This window comes from Zingiber officinale, chromosome 2A, assembly GCF_018446385.1.
Source record: "Zingiber officinale cultivar Zhangliang chromosome 2A, Zo_v1.1, whole genome shotgun sequence".
Taxonomy (NCBI): domain Eukaryota; kingdom Viridiplantae; phylum Streptophyta; class Magnoliopsida; order Zingiberales; family Zingiberaceae; genus Zingiber; species Zingiber officinale.
The window spans coordinates 143,212,634-143,228,943 of NC_055988.1; the positions used below are offsets into that span (position 1 = coordinate 143,212,634).

Genomic DNA, 16,310 nt, shown 5'->3' on the forward strand with positions numbered 1-16,310 from the left:
AGCCCAGCCCAGCCCAGCCCAGCCCAGAACGGGGCAGTTGAATGGCTTTATATTTATTTGTTGTCTCTTTGACATACATATTATAATCTATGCTCTTAATTGATCTGCCTAGATTATTTGAGAGGGCTTAGTGTATCGCATAGGGGTCAATGATCAAGGCAACTTGCCTTACACTTGTCACCAAAGTCTCCAATATTAAAGGTAAAAGATTTCTTACGACTTAACTCTCAAAAAATGAAAATACTTGATATGTCTCTACAAGAAAAATGATTTAACTGTTTGTCACATATCTCTTGTGAGTTTTATCCACTTGAGCATATAAGGAGGGAGGAAATTGCTTCTCCTCTATTCTTTCATGACTCAATGGCTACTTGTGGATGTCTTTCGAAAATCAATGTCTCAGCCACTCAACCTTATCATATACAACTTCTTTGGAAACATAATTGAATTGGACTTACAAACAACATGAATTGTCAAATTTAACAAATGCTTTTATACATAGTTGGTTATAATGGCTTTAAATCTTCTTGTAACTAAACCACCGCTCTCGGACAAATCAAGTATTCTACGTCAAGGTGGGTAGTACTTAGATTTCGATCTTTTTGTAATCCTTTGCCCAATAATTTACTTGCACCCACATTAATACAATGGTCAACATTCTTATATAAAAGGAGTATGGCAAGGGGCATTGAAAATTTCTATAGATGTTTTATCTTGTAATATATCACTAAATATAATTTATTTTTAGGGACTTATAAATAGGGGCATGCATAAAGGGGAGGCTAATTAGTATAATGATAAAATTATTATCGTGTGACTTAAAGATTATGAGTTCGAATTTCAAAAATAATTTTTTGAAAAGTAAAATAAAACTGTGTACAATAGATTCTTTTTCAGGACTCTGCATTAACAAGACTTCGTGCGCTGAACTATGGAAATATCTTATATGTCAAATTGAGAAGTTCTAGGGATTATGGAGGGCACATAGACCTTTCCAAAACATTTTCCTAAAGGGATAATAACATGTCATGATATGTTTAGGAGTCTTAAATTTACACTGTCAAAGGGAAACATTAGGTTGGTATGAGATATACTTTCTACTATAAATTTATTTATTGCACATCATGAATTTATGATTAATTTATTTTATCTTTGCTTCAATTATTTGGTGTTTTAAAAGTGCTTAATATATTTCAAAATGTTTCAAATGAATAGAATTTAAATTCTTTAGCTACTCAGTTTGTATAGTTTCATCTCACGTATTATTATACTTCGTCATATGGACCCACAGCCAACACATTGATAAAATTATTATTATGAAGATTAAATTTATCGCATCCATAAGATATCAATTTGTGTCTTCACACTTGTTGAAAATGTGTCCCATCAAAGAAGAGATTCTACGTGCACGCTCAAGGTGAGCATATTTTTCAAAATTTTCCTTGAAAAGATTTATCAGTAAAATATCTCTGACACAGTACCTTAATAGGGCGAGTATATTTTTGGAATGACAATAGAAGTCTCCGTCGTACGATCTTCTGGTTGTTCATATTCGGTGCCGACGACACTAACTCCCAAAAGGATGTCGATCGATAACAGAGTATATTGCTAGGCCGAGCGGACTAACCTCTAGACCAGGAATCTGTTGTTCCTGTGTACCGTCCGCTCGGCCGAAATTCCACTATGCTTGTGTTACATCCGTTCGGCCGGAACATTCCTATGCCTGCGTCGTGTCCGATCGGGCCTCTAAGCTCCACTGTGCCAACGTCGGCTACGCTTCTGCATATCTTTTCCTCTGGCGTCCAACTCTTGAAAACCATGCTATCAACACTATGAGCAAATTTCTTCAATATGAAGATATGGATATTGATAATGTTATCAGACTTTTACAATTAATTATTTTTATTTCTAGAAAAATTTAGAGAAGCTGTTTACATAAAACCATGGTTAAAAGAAATACCATGTGAGATGAGCATTGTGTTGGTACAGTAAACATCCGACGATCGAACCTCAGTTTTGATAATGGCAAAGGGATTCAAAATTAAGATTCCTTGTTATCTAACGTGGTTAAATAAGATTTCAGGAAAGTCCTAACTGCGGTTAGGCAGGGAAAAATCCTAAGAGGGGGGGGGGGGGGGTAACCTTAGGTCCTAGGGGGTGGTAACCCTAGTTGAAGGAAAATCCTAAGGGGGGGGTAACCTTAGGTCCTAGGGGGTGGTAACCCTAGGTGAAGGAAAATCCTAAGGGGGGGTAACCTTAGGTCCTAGGGGGCAGTAACCCTAGGTGGAGGAAAACCCTAAGGGGCGGCAACCTTAGGTCCTAGGGAGCGGTAACCCTAGGTGGAGGAAAACCCTAAGGGGCGGCAACCTTAGGTCCTAGGGGGCGGTAACCCTAGGTGGAGAAAAACCCTAGGGGGCGGTAACCCTAGGTCCTAGGGGGTGGTAACCCTAGGCGGAAAGTCCAGTCAGTCTGGAGGACCGGACTGGCATCAGGTAAATCTCTTGAGTGGAGTAGGTAAGGACGCGTTCCCCGCAGAGGCAACAGTAGGCGTCGGGTCGACCTAGGGTTTCCGGTTGGAAATCCGAAGTCAGACCCGGACAGTCCGGAGACTGTCATTACTTCATATTCATACTATTATTTTGTATTAACTTTGTGGTGCAGGTATTTTTGGATTAACATACTTGCAGGTACCAAAAACACAAAGAAGAACTCGGATGAACAGTGTCCGAGGCGCCTCCATGGGGCTTGGAGGCGCCTCGGGTGCAAAACCTGAGCTGGCGCGAGAAGCAGGCTTAAGGCGCCTTGGATGGATTGAAGGCGCCTTGGACAGCTTGGAGGCGCCTTGAAGGGTTTGAAGGCGCCTTCAGGTCGCGGCAGTCAAAGGGTTATCGCAGCGACCAGATCGGGATAGAATTCAAGCTTCAAGGCGCCTTGGAGCTTGTTTAAGGCGCCTCGAACACTGTTTAAAAGCAGTGGACGACCAGCAGCTCAATAACACACCTTCTCAAGCAATCTTCTGCAACATGCTGCGAGTTCGACCATCCCTAAGTGCTGCAAGAACACCCCGATGACCTGAAGCTTCAGATTTAGTCTTTTGTTGTCAGTATATTCTTATTACTGCTTTAAATTGTACTTAGTTTGTAATAGTCTTTACGAACTATAGTTGTTGCCCACCGAAAGCGGTAAGTGACCGCGGGCCTTCGAGTAGGAGCCGAGATAGACTCCGAACGAAGTAAATAGCTTGTCTTTCTGTGTGTTTGTTTACTTTCCGCTGCGTTACTTCTCTGATAGTTTTTACGATTCCGATAATCGAACGAGATAGCCGCGAGCGCTATTCACCCCCCCCCCTCTCTAGCGCGTCTCGATCCAACAATTGGTATCAGAGCGGGGTCGCTTTGAACTGGTGCAACCACCATTCAAGCATTTTTCGTAACTTTGTCGTTTGGATAGGGTAAAAATAAAACCTTACGCCTTTCGTTTTTTCCCTCCAAAATTATTTTCGAAAAACTCATTCTCATCTTTTCACCATAAGTCAGCATTAGCGAAATATCGCAATTTCAAAAATTTGAAATAATATTTTCTTAAAAAAAAATATTTTATTTTTTTTTAAAAAAAATCGTGAACTTCTATTTCTATCCTTCCATACCGCACTGCTAATCTAGGATAAAGTCCTGGTACATTGTTTTGCAATTTTTTTTTGTGCAAGGTTCTTTTAAAATGACATTCCAAGAAGGATTCTGCATGCACCGTCCGACCGTCGCTCTTTTCTGGCGAGGACTTTGGATACTGGAAGAACCGGATGGAATACCACCTCAAGACGCAAGTCGAGATGTGGATCATCATCCAGACCGAACTCGAACTTCCACGTGACGACACCGGAGAACTTATCTCATGCATCAACTGGGATTCTATCACAATGAAAAAAGTTGAAGTCGATGCCAAAGCAACCTGCATGCTACAATGTGGCCTAACCAATGAAGAATTGAACCGCATCGGCCCCTTCGCAAGTGCAAAAGAGTTGTGGCAAAAGTTGATGAAACTACACGAGGACACTTCCGACGCTCAAGTAAGTAAGCATAATTTAATAAATGATTTATTTGAATTAGATGAGCAGAATAATACTACTTCGGCCGAGGAAGGTATTACGATGGTTGCAGGTACAAGTAAGACAGAGGAAAAGATATGGTCCGAGTCTTCAGATGAATCCGGGTCCGACGAAGAAGAACCGACGAGCTTCCTCGCTCTACCAGTACTAGCTACCGTGGCGGAAACTGAGTCCGAGTATGAGTCAGAAACCGAGAGCGAATCCGGGACTGAGTCTGATCGAAGCCACGAATCCGCATTCGTTTCCGAAGGACCAAAACCCACTGTAAGTTCACTACTCGCAAAATTTCAATTAGATAACCTGCATGAATTATTACCTTACTTAGTAAAAAAGTTGGCTAAATCCAACGTCCGGGTTAAGTCGCTCCAAAAGGAGGTAGAAAATTCAACTTAGTCAGTCCAAACCCCTTAAGGAAGCGACTGACTCGAGCTCTTTAACTTAGTCAGTTCAAACTGGAAGTTCAACTCAAGTCCAACAACTTGAGGAAGAAAATTCCAATTTGAAATCTCAAATTAAAGAACTCAAGGACACGTTGGAACGGTTCACCTTGGGCTCCAAGAATCTAGATCTGATTCTTGGAAAACAGCGAGCCGTTTACAACAAAACTGGACTTGGATTTAAAACTAAAATAAAATACAAATCATATTTATCGCTAGTTAATAGAAATAATAGAAAAATTCTCCAAGCATGGGTGCCAAAATTCAACTTGGTTAATCAAGTTGGAACTGGTCACTATTGGGTCCCCAAAGATCAAGTCTATTACCTTGATAGACCATATCGAGGCTATGATCCAGGGGGAGCTAATAGAAAAACAATATTAAGAACATAATTCAAATTAATATTCAAATTAAATTTGAAATTAAATTCAAAATTCAAAATTCAATTAAAAATTTAAAATTAAATTCAAAATTAAAAATTCAATCAAAAATTCGAAATTAAATTAAAAATTCAATTAAAAATTCAAAATTCAATTAAAAATTTGAAATTAAATTAAATTCAAAATTAATTCAAAATTAAAAGTAAATTTCAACTTAAGTTAAATAAAAATAGATGGAGGATCCAGACTCGCTGGCACCCCTAATTGAACTACCCGACAGGGTAACTGAACCTAATCTGCTCGAAATGGGTAAAACAAGAGTATATTACTCGGCAGGGTAATTAAGGTTAGATCAAAACGGGCTAGGTTTAACTTAACCCACAGTACTGGTGAAGTTTTTGGATGATAGTACGTTAGGGAAGCTTGGGCATCGCATGTCTAGGAAGCTATGGCTTCGACCTGGTGCATTTGGCCAAGTGGAACTGACCGAAGCTACCCTTAAATGGATCCTAACTAGTTAGACCAAGGTTTAGTATTAAGCTCAATGGGTAGGACTATTTGGGAAACCTCGAAGGCATGGTTACTATAATGAGTACCTTGTGATTCACCATAGCCCAGAAGTTTATCCAAAGAATGCTTATTTATTGAACCCAAAGTTAAACCTGAATCTAACACAAAGTTAAACTAGACCCTTAAATTCAACCATAATTCATCTCACAACAATTATAGGGTTCCCTGATTGACAACTTTAGATCGGGTGAGATGACTAGAAAATTAAATTATTAAAATTGACTTAACTTAAATCAAGTTACTTAACAATTAAATTATTTTAACATGAATTATTTTCAAATCTAACTTATTTTAAAACTCAGTTTCTAAATCATTCTAAATTGTCTAAAATTATTTTTCAAAGATTAATTAACTTTAAAATTATTTTTTTTAATTAATTAACTTTAAAATTATCTTTCAAAAATTATTTTTCAAATTTAATTAACTTTAATTTTTTTTTGATTAATTAACTTTAAAATTATCTTTCAAAAATTATTTTTCAAATTTAATTAACTTTAAAATTATTTTTCAAAACTATTCAACTTTAAAATCTTTAACTAAATCATTTTAAAATCTTTTCAAAACTTAATTTATTTGAAAAATATTTTAAAAATCTTTTCAAAATTTTTAAAACTTAATTTCGAAATTCTTTTAAATTTATTTGAAAAATCTTTTCAAAATCATTTCAAAATCTTTAAAACTTAATTTCTAAATTCTTTTAAAATTTATTTGAAAAATCATTTCAAAATCATTTCAAAATCTTAAAAACTTAATTTCAAAATTCTTTTAAATTTATTTGAAAAATATTTTAAAAATATTTTCAAAATTTTTAAAACTTAATTTCAAAATTCTTTTAAATTTATTTGAAAAATATTTTAAAAATCTTTAAAACTTAATTTCAAAATTCTTTTAAAATTTATTTGAAAAACCTTTTTAAAATCATTTCAAAATCTTTAAAACTTAATTTCAAAATTCTTTTAAAATTTATTTGAAAAATATTTTAAAAATTTTTAAAACTTAATTTCAAAATTCTTTTAAATTTATTTGAAAATTCTTTTTAAAATCATTTCAAAATCTTTAAAACTTAATTTTAAAATTCTTTTAAAATTTATTTGAAAAATCTTTTCAAAATCTTTAAAACTTAATTTCAAAATTCTTTTAAAATTTATTTGAAAAACCTTTTTAAAATCATTTCAAAATCTTTAAAACTTAATTTTAAAATTGTTTTAAAATTTATTTGAAAAATCTTTTTAAAATCATTTCAAAATCTTTAAATCTTAATTTCAAAATTCTTTTAAAATTTATTTGAAAAATCTTTTTAAAATCATTTCAAAATCTTTAAATAAAATTTATTTGAAAAATCTTTTTAAAATCATTTCAAAATCTTTAAAACTTAATTTCAAAATTCTTTTAAAATTTATTTGAAAAATCTTTTCAAAATCATTTCAAAATCTTTAAAACTTAATTTCAAAATTCTTTTAAAATTTATTTGAAAAACCTTTTTAAAATCATTTCAAAATCTTTAAAACTTAATTTCAAAATTCTTTTAAAATTTATTTTAAAAATCTTTTTTAAATCATTTCAAAATATTTAAAACTTAATTTCAAAATTCTTTTAAAATTTATTTGAAAAATATTTTAAAAATCTTTAAAACTTAATTTCAAAATTCTTTTAAAATTTATTTGAAAAACCTTTTTAAAATCATTTCCAAATCTTTAAAACTTAATTTCAAAATTCTTTTAAAATTTATTTGAAAAATCTTTTTAAAATCATTTCAAAATTCTTTTAAAATTTATTTGAAAAATCTTTTTAAAATCATTTCAAAATTTTTAAAACTTAATTTCAAAATTCTTTTAAATTTATTTGAAAAATATTTTCAAAATCTTAAAACTTCGTTTCAAAATTATTTGAAAAATATTTTCAAAATCATTTTAAAAATCTTTTAAAACTTCATTTCAAAATTATTTGAAAAATCTTTCGAAAAATCATTTAAAAAATCATTTGAAAAATCTCTTGAAAAATTAATTTCAAAATTCTTTTCAGAAGTTATTAAATTCTTTGAAATTCTAAACTCAATTAATTTTTAAATCTTCAAAATAATGGGCACTTATTTGGAATTCTAACTGATATTTTCAATATTGTAAATTAAAGTAAACTCCATCTTACACTCACTCATATGCTAAACATGCTTGTTAATCTAGAATGAATGAGATGGAAAATTAGGAAAATAATTTTTTTTAACATCTCATGCTTGAACTCCTGAACTCAAAAATTTATAAAGGCATTAATTAAGGGGGAGTGATTTTGAGTCGGTTTTAAAATTAGTTTTTCTTTAAAAATTTTGACTTGACCTCAAAATTAAAAACTATTTTTGGCAAATCTTCGAAAATTCAAGCTAATTTTAACTTAGCTTTAAAATTAAAATTATTTATGACCTGACTTTTAAATTATAACTCCTCTATAAGCTAAATATTTTCAAAGCTAAGTACTTAATTAAGTTTTCTCTAACTAAACTTAGTTAAATTATTTTCTAAACTTAGCTACTTGGCAAGATATTTTCTCAACGCAATCATTATTAAGCTGAAAATATAGCTAAGTATTTTCAAATTTAGCTAAAAGTATCTCTCAAACTAAAGGAAGAATTTTGCTTTCAAAATCATGATTTCACCTAGCTAAAAGTCTTACAAGAAAAACTAAGTGTTTATCAAAAGTATGCTTAATCCTCTTTTATTCTCTTTGAAAGATAAGATTGAAAATTATCTTTGAAAGTTAAGCTAAGGCCTAGATTTTCGTCACTCTCTTGGGTATTTTGATATATGGCAAAGGGGGAGAGTAGGAAGAAATTCAAAGAAAATAATAAATTAAAATTCAAAGAAAATTAAAACGAAAATTTTGTTGTGAATGTGCCTATGCTTTATTTATGCATGTGCTTATTTATGCGTATATTTATTGCATTTTTACTTAACTTTGAATTTCGGTTGCCATAATAAAAAATGGGAAGATTGTTGGTGCAGTAAGCATCCGACGATCGAACCTCAGTTTTGATAATGGCAAAGAGATTCAAAGTTAAGATTCCTTGTTATCTAACGTGGTTAAATAAGGTTTTAGGAAAGTCCTAACTGCGGTTAGGCAGGGGAAAATCCTAAGGGGGGGTAACCTTAGGTCCTAGGGGGTGGTAACCCTAGGTGAAGGAAAATCATAAGGGGGGGGGGGGGGGGGGGAACCTTAGGTCATAGGGGGGGGTAACCCTAGGTGAAGGAAAATCCTAAGGGGGGTAACCTTAGGTCCTAAGGTGCGGTAACCCTAGGTGGAGGAAAACCCTAAGGGGCGGCAACCTTAGGTCCTAGGGGGCGGTAACCCTAGGTGGAGGAAAACCCTAAGGGGCGACAATCTTAGATCCTAGGGGGCGGTAACCCTAGGTCCTAGGGGGGGTAACTGTTGGGGTTGCAAGGTTGCAAACATAGTCCCATATTGAAAACACATGGAAAAGATCATGGGTTTATAAGAGAAAGATATCTCCATTGGCATGAGGCCTTTTGGGTAGAGCCCAAGAGCAAAACCATGAGGGCTTAGGCCCAAAGTGGACAATATCATGTCATTGTGGAGATATCTAAATTCTTTTCGATCCTACAATTGGTATCAGAGCCCGGACTGCCAGAAGGTTTAACCGCCGACTGTGCACAAGAGCTATGATCTGATTGAACCATGTGAGTACAATATTGACCTCGAACAAAGAAAGTGGGGGCTCCTATGTTCGGATCAAGAGGACCAGACACCAGGCAGGAAGTCCTAGTAGGTCGAGTGGACCGAGGGGCAGGAAGTCCTAGTTGCGGCTAGCAAGGAAGTCCTAGTAGGTCGGGTGGACCGAGGGGCAGGAAGTCCTAGTAGGTCGGGTAGACCGAGGGGCAGGAAGACCTGGTGGGTCAAGGATCGGACGTGGGAAGCCCATGGTCCTTTGTTTGAGGGGGGGATTGTTGGGGTTGCAAGGTTGCAAACATAGTCCCATATTGAAAACACATGGAAAAGATCATGGGTTTATAAGAGAAAGATATCTCCATTGGCATGAGGCCTTTTGGGTAGAGCCCAAGAGCAAAACCATGAGGGCTTAGGCCCAAAGTGGACAATATCATGTCATTGTGGAGATATCTAAATTCTTTTCGATCCTACAGTAACCCTAGGCGGAAAGTCCAGTCGGTCTGGAGGACCGGACTGACATCAGGTAAATCTCTTGAGTGGAGTAGGTGAGGACGCATTCCCCGCAGAGGGAACAGTAGGCGTCTGGTCGACATAGGGTTTCCGGTTGGAAATCCGAAGTCAGACCCGGACAGTCCGGAGACTGTCATTACTTCATATTCATTATGATTTTGTATTAACTTTGTGGTGCAGGTATTTTTGGATTAACATACTTGCAGGTACCAAAAACACAAAGAAGAACTCGGATGAACAGTGTCCGAGGCGCCTCCATGGGGCTTGGAGGCGCCTCGGGTGCAAAACCTGAGCTGGCACGTGAAGCAGGCTTAAGGCACCTTGGATGGATTGAAGGCGCCTTGGACAGCTTGGAGGCGCCTTGAAGGGTTTGAAGGCGCCTTCAGGTCGCGGCAGTCAAAGGGTTATCGCAGCGACCAGATCGGGATAGAATTCAAGCTTCAAGGCGCCTTGGAGCTTGTTTAAGGCACCTTGAACACTGTTTAAAAGCAGTGGACGACCAGCAGCTCAATAACACACCTTCTCAAGCAATCTTCTGCAACGTGCTGCGAGTTCGACCATCCCTAAGTGCTGCAAGAACACCCCGACGACCTGAAGCTTCAGATTTAGTCTTTTGTTGTCGGTATATTCTTATTACTGCTTTAAATTGTACTTAGTTTGTAATAGTCTTTACGAACTATAGTTGTTGCCCACCGAAAGCGGTTAGCGACCGCGGGCCTTCGAGTAGGAGCCGAGATAGACTCCGAACGAAGTAAATAGCTTGTCTTTCTGTGTGTTTGTTTACTTTTCGCTGCGTTACTTCTCCAATAGTTTTTACGATTCCGATAATCGAACGAGATAGCCGCGAGCGCTATTCACCCCCCCCCCCTCTAGCGCGTCTCGATCCAACACATTGAAGTAGTATTACAAGAGAAATATGTAGTTCGAAGAAATAAGTAATTTGATGAAAGTAACAATTTGATCACGCTCATGCTTCTACAAAAACTCGATTTAAACGGTTTCAAAAATACAAAGAAATATCTAATATTTGGTTCAATCGAGAGAAGTTACAATATAATGTGTAGATGATGAAGTCTTGTTAAGGTTTTGCAAGAAACTTGAAAATTCTCAAGAAATGCAAAATTGACAATTGATGTAGTGAATTACATGAAGAAAATGGATGGTTGTTTTCCAAATTCCCAAGTTGCTTATAAAATCTTGTTGAGTATCCCAATTATAGTAGCAAGTGCATAACGAAGTTTCTCAAAGTTAAAGCTTATTAAAACTTTTCTTCGATCAACTATGACACTTGAAAGATTGAAATGATTAGCTATATTATCAATTGAAAAAGGCATTCTTGAACAACTTAATTATATAGACTTGATTATTCTTTTTAGTTCTAAAATTATAAGACAAATTATTATTTAGTGATGATTTTAGACATGTTTATCTCATTATTTAATTATAATAGAAATATTTTGACTATTGCATATTGTTTACTTTTTTTATATTGTCTTTAATGTATTGATTTAATTTTAAAAAATTGTTAACTAAAAGAATATATATAAATGTACATTATGATTTAGGAGTCTAGTTCTTAAGTTAGACTTGAGCCAAAAAATAATCAAGATAGGTTCTGTGATGACATCGTACTCTCCTCACTAATGGAAGCAAATAAATCTCAAGTTATCCAACTCTATGGGATGACTCCCCATATATAATAATAGACCCGATTTTATTATCATCCCATCATTAATAATGTGAATTAACAGGTTCTACACAAAGAAACTCATATCTAATAATACAAACTCGCAATTAACATTAATTATATCCCTTAATAAATGTGTCTCTAATAACAAATCCATTTGTTACAAAATAACATACTACCATGGATAAACTTTATGTGTCTGAATCTATGACTAATAGTCGATTATTTGTAAACACTAATCAATTGATGTTAGTAGTCAAATATACCAATCGATCTAGAAACTTTTATACACAATCTCGGACACATTAGTCGATTGCTATTGTAAAATAATTGATTGACTAAGTCAGTCAAGTGCCTCAATTGACTAAAAAAAAATTATGCATAATTTTATATACAATAGTCAACTATTACTATATGACAATCGAATAATAATAATAGTCAAGTGTCACAATTAAATCAAAATATTTATGTTTATTATTTTAGGCACAACAAAATATTTATGTTTATTATTTTAGGCACAACAATCAATTACTTCATTACAACGGTCAATTGATAACGATGAATTTTAATTTTTCAATGAAATATGGCGATTATCCTACAAAATGATAAAAGTTATAGAAAATCGTCATTTTTATGTTCTTTGTGTTCTTTGCCAAAAAAAAAATACAAGAAACTCAAAAAAAGTACTTGATACTAGGTTTTCTTCTTCTATCGTCAATGATAAAAAGATTATTTTACACCAATAGATCTAAACCAGCATAAAACTAAAAATTATAGAAAATCCTAATTTTATGCTATAGAGTCATGAAAATAACTTGTAACTTGGATTGTTCTCTAATTATGAATTCTAATTCTTACAAATATCCAATTAATTAGAGGATGATACTTTTATTATAATAGAATAAGAGATTAATTTCTAATAAACGCATGCCGACAAAAATACCTCCACGCTCTAGTCATTTGATAGTCTACTATAATCTAATTCCCTTCATATAACCTAAAAATGAACGATAAGAAACACCAGTAAGTATAATCAACTTTTGCTACAATCTAATTATAAATTCTAAAACAAGTTTTACCAAAGCATATGAATTCGGAGCAGGACTTAGTTACATTAAAAATTGCACAGGACTTGAATGCAATGGATTTCACCATTGTTTCAAAACCCAAACAATTTTAATAAATGTCATCAGGTTTAGATTAATTAATTAATTAAATGAATAAATTCTATTTGGGTGGAACCAAGCAGGTTATTCCAGGATTAATGAACGTAAGCCCGGTACCAACTATCAAAAATACAAAAACTAATTCTATTTTTTTTTTTTTTTGTAACATAAACTTTCTCTCTTCTCTTCCGTTCCGTTTCCCTTCCCTCTCCGAAGCAAATTGTAACCCTTAACTCCATCAGCAAGAAAAATCGGGAGAGGCAGCGAGCGGCCGGAGAGGCAGTGACAGGCGGCCGCTCGCGAGGCAGCGAAGGGTTGCACGCTAAACAGTCGCTGACTCGCGAGAATGGTGAGTTTGGGGAACGAAGCGAGTCGGCGGAATAAGAGAAAATAATGAACCGACAAGCCTAAGCGGAGCAGATCGCCACAGGATGGCCTGCGTGGCTGAGCAATGTGGCCGGAGAAGCCATTCATGGATGGGTGTCCCTCAAAGCTGACTCTTTTTTGAAATTAGAGAAGGTAATATCGTGTACTTTCGATTTTCAATTCAATTGTGCTGTTCCTTTTTTTTTCTCGAAGGTCAATCAAATTTATCTAAAATTCAGCAGAAAAAAAATTGACGAGTAAATTATTGTAAATTTTGAGCCTGAGAGTGTTAGGTTTATGTCAAGGGAGATATAGATCCTTCACAAGCTTGATCATCCAAATATCATCAAGCTGGAAGGCTTAATTACTTCCTGATTATCATGCAGTATGTACCTTGTTTTTGAATATGGAGCATTATCTTGCAGGGTTATCATCTTGTCTAGACCTCAAACTCACTAATCCATAGATCATGCACATTCTTTGAAACTATTTCAAATATAAAATAAACAAAAAATATATCACAGAAGAAACTTGACCAAGGACATATTTTGTAGATCAAATGTTATATGCACCAGTTACTCTCTGAGCTCGAACATTGTCATTCACACAGTATCATTCATCGTGATATCGAATGTGCAAACCTCTTAGTTAACAATGAAGGGATTCTAGAGATCTTTGATTTCGGTTTAGCTAACACTTGGAATCCTGGTACAAACCAATCACTAACTACTTGAGTTATGACACTATGTATCGTGCACCTGAGCTACTCCTAGGATCAACAAACTAAGAGCCATTTGTAGATTTATGGAGCGTTGGATGTGTACTTGCAGAACTTTTTCTTGGCAAGCCTCTTTTACAAGGAAGAACTAAGGTAATTATCCTAGTATTATTTGTTAATATCTGCATGTTTATTCTCACTATAATGTTGTTATTGACCGTCAGACAAGAATCCAGCCTTATTTTAATATCAATTATTGCACAATGATAATTCTAAGAGACAATACTTTAATTCATTGTGTCAATTCAGGGACATGTAAATATCAGAATTTTCACATCCTTACTGGATTAAAAAAAAATAATAGATACAGACAATAACTTGCTATCCTGTTTCTGAAGCATGATTGATAACTATCTGAATATTTCATCATGCTTAGGTCCATATGCCACTATCATAACATTGAAGGGAGGTCATAAATGGTGTTAATCTTTTTTTCAGTTTTGTTAAAAGCTCACTTTTTTTTTTTTGCTACAAATTCTTATAATACATGTATTATATTCAGGTTGAGCAACTACATAAAATATTTAAGCTTTGTGGTTCTCCACCTGATGAATTTTGGAGGAATTCTGACCTACCTCATGCAACAGTTTTCAAGCCTCAACGACTTTATGTAAATTGCATCAATGAAACGTTTGAGTGTTTACCAGATGGTGCATTAAGGTTGTTGGAAACGTTTTTATCTATTGTACCCAATAACCGTGGCTCAGCTTCCTCTGTCCTTAGTTCTGAGGTAACACTACTGTAGGATTTAGTCTCTAGTGATTTGCATTATAATAGTATTTGTTATTATTCTACATATGAGATTTAAGATAGATACTCCACATTGCTACTATTTGCCATCCGGAAGCAACTGAAATAGATATATATATATAGTACATCTCCTATATGACAGTGTCACATCCACTTCATACCATTTTCCTATACTTAAATCTGGAAGAGGATGCCCATCTTGTTTATAAATTCTGATAAAATATGTGAATGTACTTTTAGTTAACGAAAGGTTTGTGGGTTATGGGAGAAAAAGAAATTATATCGTACCATTTGAAGTTACATGAACCTAGAGGCATCTATGGGTGGTTCCATAGGGTAGAAAGATTTGTTAGAAAATTATCTAAACTCATCATGCAAAAAGATTTAATTGCAGACTCAATAATTATCTCCTTACCATGTGTTTCATACTGTCGCTATATTAAAGATTCTTTATTAATTTTTCTTTTAAAGAAATTATGTTCTTGGTTCTGATTTAGATGAGTTGAAAGAAGAAAAAAAAATACTGTATTGTTATTCTTTGGATTGAACTGTTGCCCTATATATAAGACAAACATAATATTGTAAAACTAAATAACGAAGGTGGTAATAAACCTATACTACACATAATTATAACTCTACTATCCCTTAATAAGATGCATTCTGAAATGAGACATACAACCAAATTCCTAATCAATTCTATCAAGCATTGATCTTCCAACTTGCATCATATTGTTTCACTTGTCTTCTGGTGTTACATGCACTATGAATGTTCTCTATACAATGTCAGTATTCAGGCTAATTGTTTTCTCAAACTTGTTCAGTATTTCAGGACTCGGTCATATGCATGTGAACCATCCAGCTTACCAAAATATCAGCCCAACAAAGAAATTGATTCAAAGGATGATGCTTGCTGTAGGTGAAGGTGTCTCAGAGAGCCTGGCTCCATGTCAAGGACTACAAATACTAATCATATTTGTTAATTTCAAAATCGAATTTTATGTTAGGACATGTGAGTTTGAGATACTCACTGACCTAGAGGGATCTTTTCATGTTACTCGTGCTTCTGAAATAAGTAGGGATGCATTGTGTCACTCTTTCTGCTACTCATTTGTACTCCTTACATGACTGGTTTTGCTTAAGTTATAAAAGTTCTGTTAGGTACAGAGATGTCCTTTTCACTTCAACGATGAAGGCTACTGAAATGTATTTTCCTTTCACTGGTTGGAATGAAAATCCTTATCTCAGTAAGGAACCACATTGAGATGTGGCCTCCTAATTTAGCAACAGCAGATTTTGATTTAAAACTCTCTTGATAAAAAAAGATTAAGGTCTCTATTGTCTCACCAGATAGCATTCACATGCATGATTCCCGCAACAAAATATGCAGTTAAATACATTTAAATTATCCGAATTCATCTAATTCTATCAAGTAATTTTGTTAATGAGCACATGTATAGGAATTATTTCATTATGGCCTATCCTTAAGAAGTTCTCTGTGCGCCATGCAATGTAGCTCAACATATCAATAATTACCAATCAAAGTTATTTCATCATTCCATTGTGTTCTCATAGTTTTCCGCGAAGAGGCACTTACCTGCCACATACGCAAGGATCGTCCTCCCTAATGCTTTTGCATTATCCACATAAGGTCTCAAAGGAGCACTCGATGTTGAGGTAGATATTGTCCCAGTAACCTCTAGGTCTCAAAGGGGTACCTGATTATTACTCATTTTTACATGAGTTCCTCAACTCGAGTGTTTCTCCAGTAACCAAAATGCAGTGGGAGTCCCCAAGAAAACTAAGGTTAGTACAATGGAATGAATAATAACTTTTCTTGGATATTTCATTTATCATTTCAAAAGTTTACAAATGTATCAAAGTAATAC

The 16,310-nt window shown here is 34.4% G+C and overlaps 1 protein-coding gene across 1 annotated transcript; it reads left to right on the forward strand.

Moving 5' to 3' along the window:
- The first annotated feature begins 13,462 nt into the window (after nucleotides 1–13,462).
- Nucleotides 13,463–15,612, forward strand: LOC122044065 (protein IMPAIRED IN BABA-INDUCED STERILITY 1-like). Its single transcript, XM_042604609.1, has 4 exons — nucleotides 13,463–13,604; nucleotides 13,727–13,767; nucleotides 14,177–14,404; nucleotides 15,246–15,612. Exons 1-4 carry the CDS (start codon nucleotides 13,463–13,465, stop codon nucleotides 15,342–15,344), a joined length of 510 nt encoding a protein of 169 aa, XP_042460543.1. The 3' UTR covers nucleotides 15,345–15,612.
- The last annotated feature ends 698 nt before the right edge of the window (nucleotides 15,613–16,310 follow it).